The following is an 8157-nucleotide window of genomic DNA, read 5'->3' as shown; positions in this document are numbered from 1 at the left end:
GCATATTCCTCCCTGAAAGTAGTTTCACTCTGAATTGTGACTGTAAAAGTAGTTCCTTCTTACTGAGCAGTTCCGTTCCCAGGGTGTATTCAGCATCATAACTGGCTGCTGTAGTGATGGATGAAAAGAGTGGGGGATTTATTTACTCCTTTTAGTATTACAGAGACACAGCATCTGGGGGGGAAGCTATGCAGGGTCTTATTCCTTTCTGTTCATCAGCAGAATTGTTAATTAAGTTACAGATATAGGATCAAATGTAACCCTGTGGAAGACAATTAACTACATGTGTATCCTCTTGAAAACAATGGAGATGCACTTGTGTAAATGAATGCAGAATGTGGCCAATAGCACGTGGAAAAGGAGAATTGACTTGGTTTTCAGATCTCAGCCTGAGCTTGCACAGCTGGCAATTAGGACATTTTACTTATAAACAAATCTGATCTGTAATTGAGGCAAAAATAGGGAATCTTATGTTTTCATTGTTTAACAAAGTCACTTTTCAACGCTAGGATGGACAAAACTTGTTGCAGCTGGCCCTACTGCAGAATTCCTGGCCGAGTTGGAAATGCCTAGTATTTGAGGAAAGGGAGAAGCAGGATTATGCTGGCTTAAATGTTATACAGAAGGCTACAGGCCATGCCACTGTACAGAACACTTAAGAATCATAACTACTCCATCCTCTTACCTGTAGCATGGCATGGAGCTGCCACTTGTACCCACATGTCCAGGGGGATGACAGAATTGGGCTATTCCAGTTATCTGAAAAGGGCACTCTGTCATAACGATACTTAGCTCGTGAAAAAGAAAGCAGGCTTTATTTAAACAGCTAGCAAAACATTTTGATTTGAAGTGTCTGTCAATTTTATTAAAGACAATAATAAACACTCTGACCCACCCCCCCAAAAAAATTCAGTCTCACAAAATGAAATATTTTTATTTCAATTCACTGAAAACTTTGAAACATTTTGTTGTCAGGTTGAATCAAAACATTTTGTCCCCTGATTTTTATGTAGTTGCCAGCAAACAACTGATTTTGTTGATTTGCACAGCTCTAGGACAGACAGCCCCTCTCCGAGAGCTGCAATTATAATTTGAGTTTCTGGTTTCTTTGTCCTCTTCTTCAATATACTGAACTCATTCCTACCTCTCATATTTTCTTTGCCACTCAGCACAAAGAAGGGTCAAAAACAATTTAACTCCTATGGTTTGATGTATGAACAGAAAAGCTAAAGCATGTAATTGTTTTTACTACACTGCTCTGACCTCAGAATTGAACCTCAGATACAGAAGAATGCAACAGCCACAAGGACACATGACCGAGCCTCTTAGAGGGAAAGACAGATCTTTATTAGGGCTACATAAATGTAATAGTATCACTTCAGAAATGGTTCCAGTTATAATATATTATCATTTGCAATATATAACACTTTCTAGAGACAGATTCCTATTAGAAAGTCTGCAGTAGCTCGCCCACACACGGGGCACCATGCTTCTATACAGAGGCAAAGTACTGACATGTGGCTGACATTCACTTAATTCATTGCCTATGCTACAGGGAAATGTATTTTCGTTTAAAGTACTATCAGTTTCAAACCTTTGGGCTTTTTTCTCCCTTGCTACACCTGGATCTGACACTGCGCTGTATTTGGAATCCTAAAGTACAACTCTCCCTTATGCTTTAGGACCTCCCATCCCCACTTTCTTATCCCACTCATCCTTCTCCTCGAGCAGGGGTTCTTACAATGGGGGTTGGGACCCCTCAGGGGGTTGCGAGGTGTCAACCTCCACCCCAAACCCTCCTCACCTCGAGCATTTATAATGGTGTTAAATATATTAAACTGTGTGTTTAATTTATTAGGGGGGTCAGACTCAGAGGCTTGCAATGTGAAAGGGACCACCAGTAAAAAAGTTTGAGATCCACTGTCCTAGAGGGATACTCATCATTCATCTCTATTTCTCAGACCAGTCTTCCATACATTGTCCAGCAGTTGACAATTGTCATTTTCTCTGCTCCATCACCACCCAAAACTCAAGGTCATTATAACTTATTCCCTTATCATCTCAACATAGCAAAGATCAAAACCCACACTTGTTATACAGGCAATACACCCACAAACTTGGACAGGAATTTTGCTTAAATGGGGGGGGGCCTGACGGTTTTGGCCTGTGATTGTTTGAAGAAGGCCAGAGCTGTCTGAGGAATGTTAAGCTCTAGCATTTTTGAGCTGCTCTCAGGTTTGAAGGGGTAGAATAAAGAATGGAGACAAGACATACTGTGTTGTTAAAGCCCCTGCAGATGAACCCCCCTGCATGAGCGTGTGCACTTCCATTTCCTCAAGACAATCTGCTGAATAAAATAAAATTAGCATCGCATAGGCAAGTATGTTTGGCAACACGGCAGTGTGTGCGTGGGAGGGGTCCCTGAACTACAGCTGTATCTGGTGCACTTGACAATGAGGCTGATAAAGTTCCTTTTGTCCTCCCAGAAGGTAGTTGGAAATATATCTGACAAGTGTGAAACAAGAAATGAGATAACTGGCCTTGTCAAATGTAACTTAGTCATGACCGTCAGACAACAGTTAACACTATCAGCAACAGTTCCGTTAATCCAGGGGTTGAATTAGAAGACAGAGGCTTTGCTTTTACTGTTCTTGTCAGATATGTCCAGCTAAATTTCACCTCATATGCAGAAGCACTTTGTCTGCCATGGTAAAAAGAGGTTTTAGCTTGCTTAGAGTGGTGGAGTTTTATGTTCTGTAAGTATGGATGCTCCCATGCGCAACAATTAGTGTGTGGACTTATTAAATGCCTCTTATAGTAATGAGTGAGAGCATCTTCAATATATCAGCTGCACTCAGGGCTTAACTTTGAAGGGACGCAGGCAAGAATATAGTTGCCATGCTTCTCCTTATTAACGTATTGATACTTTCGTGTACAGTGTTAGCATCGCAACCCTCCGCTGCTTGTATAGTAGGTGTGGGAATTTTCTGAGTAGTTCCCAGCGCCCTGGGGCATTTTTAATATTTTTATTTTGTCTGTCAGAGTGGATCTTGAGTGCTTCAAGTCCAGCACAGTCCATAAAAATAGGCAGACTTCCCCACTCAGTTCCACCAATGCATTTTAACCCTACCAGTTAATAGCCTTGCCCTCCCAGTTCTGGGTATTGCCTGCGCAGAGACTCCAGGAATTCAGCATCCTTAGAAATAAAAATTACACTGATCCAAAGTCCAGGGCTTGTTATATTCAGTCCTGAATGCCTGACAAAAAAGTCATGCTAGCCTTAAGGACCACTGATGATATTAACATTTGATATCACAAATTCTCAGAGCCAGAAAGGTATTAATATTTAAGTTTAAAAGGGGGAACTACGCAAAAATGAGTATGCTTGTTAGATGGAAATCAAAAGGAGTTGTCACAAGGGTCCAATGCCTGCAAGCAGAATGAGGACTATTTAAAAACACCGTAACAGAGGCTCAGACTAAATCTACACCACAAATCAGAAAAAATAATAAGAGGACAGAAAGAATGCCACCATCGCTAAACAGCAGAGCCGTGGAGGCCATTAGTGGCAAAAAGGCGTCCTTTACCATTTGCAAGTCTAATCCTAGTGAAGATTATAGGAAGGTGCCGCAAACTCTGACAGGTTACGTGTTCAAGTATCAGGCAGGCCACAAAAGAATTTGAGAAGCAACTTGCTAAAGACACAAAAACTAACAGTAAGATTTTTTTGAAGTACATCAGAAGCAGGAAGCCTCCTAAACAGACACGGGGACCACTAGAATACCAAGATGCTAAAGGAGCACTCAGGGAAGACAAGGCCATTGCAGAAAAGTTAAATGAATTCTTTGCATCGATTTTCACTGCAGAAGATGTGGGGGCGATACGGACTTCAGAGCTATTTCTTTTTAGCCACAAAATCTGAAGTACTATCCCACACTGATGAGTCAATAGAAGATTAAACAGTAATAAGTCACCAGGACCAGATGGTCTTCACCCAAGAAACTCAAATATGAAACTGCAAAATTACTAACTGTAGTATGTAACCTATCATTAAAACTCTGTACCAGCTGACAGGATTGTAGCTAATTTAACACTGATATTTAAAAAGGGCACCCAAGGAGATCGTGACCAGTGAGCCTATGTCACTAACAGGCAAATTGGTAGAAACTGTAGTGAAAAAAAGAATGATCAAGCACATCAATAAGCACGATTTGTTATGGAAGAGACAACAGACTTTTGTAAAGGCAAGTCATGCCTCCACCAATCTATTAGAATTCTGAGGGCATCAACAAGCACGTGAATATGGGAGAGCCAGTGGATATAGTGTACTTGGATTTTCAGAAAGCCTTTGACAAGGTCCCTCACCAAGGCTCTTAAGGACACTAACTAATCACGGGATAAGAGGGACAGTCCTCTCATGGATCAGTAACTGGTTTAAGCAGAGGTGGGCAAACTACAGCCCGCGGGCCACATCCGGCCCCTGGGACCCTCCTGCCTGGCCCTTGAGCTCTTGGCCCGGGAGGCTAGCCCCGGCCCCTCCCCCGCTTTTCCCCCTCCCCCGCAGCCTCAGCTCACTGCACCACCAGCGCAATGCTCTGGGGGGCGGGGCTCTTGCTGCGTGGTGGTGCGGCTGGCTCCAGCCGGGCGGCACGGCTGCCTGTCCTGGTGCTCTGGGCAGCGCGGCTGTAGTGCTGCCAGCCACCAGTGCTCCAGGCAGCGCAGTAAGGGGACAGGGAGCAGGGGGGGTTGGATAGAGGGCAGGGGAGTTCGGGGTGGTGGGCAGGGGTGGGGGTGTGGATAGGGGTCGGGGCAGTCAGGAAGGAGAGGGGGGGTTGGATGGGGCAGCGGGGGCCAATCAGGGGCAGAGGTTCTACGGGCGGTCAGGGAGAAGGGGTGATTGGGGGGGGCAGTCAGGAATGAGAGGAGGGGTTGGATGGGGCTGTGGGGGGCACTCAGGGGACAGGGAGCGAGGGTGTGTGTGTGTGGATGGGGCAGGAGTCCCGGGGAGGGCTGTGAGGGGGCAAGAAGCAGGGGGGGGCACAGCCTCCCCTAACTGGCCCTCCATACAAATTTCAGAAACCCGATGTGGCCCTCAAGCGAAAAAGTTTGCCCAACCCTGGGTTAAAGGATCAGAAACAAAAGGTCGGAATAAATAGTCAGTTTTCACAATGGAGAGAAGTAAACAGCAGGGTCCCCCAAAGATCTGTACTGGGACCTGTGATGTTTGACATATTCATTAATGATCTGGAAAAGGGAGTGAACAGTGAAGTGGCAAAGTTTGCAGATGATACAAAATTATTCAATATAATTAAATCCAAAGCTGACTGCAAAGAATTACAACAAAATGGCAGATGAAATTCAACATTGATAAGAGCAAAATAATGCATATTGGAAAATATAATCCCAACTACACATGTATAATGAAGGGTTATAAATTAGCTGTTACCACTCAAGAAAAAAAAACACACATTTTTTCAACCTTCCCTCATAGGTCATGTTTTCTAGACCTTTAGTCATTTTTGTTGCTCTCTTCTGGACTTATTCCAATTTGTCCACATCTTTCCTGAAATGTGGCGCCCAGAACTGGACACAATACTCCAGTTGAGGCTTAATCAGTGCAGAGTAGAGCAGAACAATTATTTCTCACGTCTTGCTTAAAACACTTCTGCTAATACATCCCAGAATGATATTTGATTTTTTTGCAACAGCGTTACACTGTTGTTGACTCCTGTTTAGCTTGTGATCCACTCTGACCCCCAGACTCCTTTCCGCAGTACTCCTTCCTAGGTAGTCATTTCCCATTTTGCATGTGTTCAACTGATTGTTCCTTCCTAAGTGGAGTACTTTGCATTTGTCCTTATTGAATTTCATCCTATTTGCTTCAGACCATTTCTCCAGTTTGTCCAGATCATTTTGAATTTTAATCCTATCCTTCAAAGTACTTACAACCCCTCCCAGCTTGATAATCGCCCGCAAACTTTATAAGTGTACTCTCTATGCCATTATCTAAATCACTGATGAAGATATTGAACCAAACTGGACCCTGAACTGATACCTGTGGGACCACACTCATTATGCCCTTCCAGCTTTACTGTGAACGAACCACTGATAATTATTCTCTGGGAACGATTTTCCAACCAGTTCTGCACCCACCTTATAGTAGCTCCATCTAGGTTGTATTTCCCTAGCTTATTTATGAGAAGGTCATGCAAGACAGTATCAAAAGCCTTACTAGAGTCAAGACATACCACATCTACTGTTTGCCCAATCCACAAGGCTTGTTACCCTGTCAAAGAAAGCTACTGAGTTGGTTTGACATGACTTGTTCTTGACAAATCCATACTATTACTTACCACCTTATTATCTTCTAGGTCTTCACAAACTGATTGCTTAATTATTTGCTCAATGAATTTCCCGGATACTGAAGTTAAGCTGACTGGTCTGTATCCCTCACCACCGTAGCCATGAACAAATGAAGTCCACATATCACCTGGGTTCTCCTTACACAAATCTCAAGGACGTGATGGGGTGCTTCTAATTTGGCACCCCTGAATTATACCTGGGTGCTGAACAATAATTATGAACAACAGTGAGCTAAAACCCAGACAGTCTTGCCCTTCTTCCTGACCCAAGACAGCCAACCCCCTAGCAAAGAGTAAACAAAAAAACCCTCTAATATTCAAGCAAAAGTTTCAGTCAGCCCTAACTAACCCTTACTGTGCGATCAAAGCTCCTGCTTCCTATATGGCTCTTTGTTAAAAGCCTTTGCTCAGTAACAGCCTTGACACATTCTAACTCTATTACAAACCTCCCTGGCTGACATATTCTAGTGTCCATCTCCATTTAAATGCATTAAGGGTCCAATCTTACAAGGTCCTGAGCATCTTAAACTCCAATTTAAGCCAAAGGAAGTTTAGGGTGCTCAACACATAGCAGGAGGCATACAGATGCTAAGTCCTCCCGGCCCCTCTCTCCTCTTTATTACATACCCCTCGCTTGGGTCTTCAGGCCCCACAGGGAACAGAAATACATGCCTCAGTCACCATAACGGAAGAGAATAAAAGGCAGGATTCCTCCACTGCTGTCATTTTTTTGATGTAAATATAGGGGCGTGTGCTTTGTACAGGATACAAACGTATCACATTAGCTTGCAGCTGATTAAGTGAAACTGCTAGATAGCAAATGTCCCTTAAAAACAGAGGCATTTTCACCTTAGGCATGCTACCCTAAAAACCACAGTCATAAAGCAGAGCTTAGAGGTAAATACTATGTATTAAAAATGCTAGCTATGGACCTCCCCTTTCTGTATCCAACTTAAAAACTGTATATGAAGATGGAGCTTGTAGCCTAACTTTGCTCTTTGCAGCTAGAAACTCTGAATGTTGGCTTTTACTGTTTTACATTAGCTACATAACATAACATAAAACAGTGCTCCTCCGAGTGACGCAAACAGAGTAAAGACACAGCCTGTATATAGCCTCAGACAGTCACCTTTGTTAGTAACAGAACACTCCTGGCTGGGGTCATAGCAGTGATTCATTGGTCTACTATAGGAAAAATGTCTGCTGACATTTATGCACAAATGTTCAGCAAAGAGCAAATGAGGAATTAAATGTGCTTCTGACACCAATGACAAAAGTTAGTTGTTTGTTTAATCCCCCCTCCGCTGTACTGGAATTTTACTTCATCTGCTGTTAGGATAAATTTTAGGAAGCTTCTGATTCTGAAAAACAAAAGGTGGATCAACACTTTCTTGGGGTGTCAAATCAGCACGTCCTTTCATTTTACACTCATTCAATTATCTGTCTTTTGAGCTATAGCTGAAGGAAACTCCATTTTTGACAGAACCATTCATGATGTTCTTAGGATTCTCTCTTTCGACCTTTTCTCTGCTGAAGATAGTGTCCTGGTCGCTGTCAAACTCAGACTCTGAAACCATCAGACTGGAATTGTGTTCTGTACTTCTGTGTTTTATACCTGAAAGTAAATCAAGCAGTAAAAAGAGTCTCCAGAAAGTTTTACTTTTAAATTTAGTAACCTCTCCCCTGTGTCGTGTCATGCAAAGTCAGTGATGCTGTGCTGCACTACCTCTAAGAGTAACTACTCAGACCACCATCCATATTAAAGATTAGACAAAGAAACACGAAATATCGGGGG

The 8157-nt window shown here is 43.0% G+C and overlaps 1 protein-coding gene across 7 annotated transcripts in view; it reads right to left on the bottom strand.

Moving 5' to 3' along the window:
• Nucleotides 1-918: 918 nt before the first annotated feature.
• Nucleotides 919-8157, bottom strand: part of KIAA0319 (KIAA0319 ortholog) — an 83898-nt gene continuing 76659 nt past the window's right edge. For all 7 annotated transcript variants that reach the window (XM_073331866.1, XM_073331871.1, XM_073331868.1 and 4 more), the window contains one exon: nt 919-7977. In XM_073331866.1, coding sequence (XP_073187967.1) covers nt 7799-7977 — 179 coding nt within the window. In that variant the 3' untranslated portion in view covers nt 919-7798. The remainder of the gene's footprint in view (nt 7978-8157) is intronic.

Source organism: Lepidochelys kempii, chromosome 2 (assembly GCF_965140265.1).
Source record: "Lepidochelys kempii isolate rLepKem1 chromosome 2, rLepKem1.hap2, whole genome shotgun sequence".
NCBI lineage: Eukaryota > Metazoa > Chordata > Testudines > Cheloniidae > Lepidochelys > Lepidochelys kempii.
The sequence above is the reverse complement of the archived record's forward strand: the minus strand, read 5'-3'. Positions and strand labels throughout refer to the sequence as shown.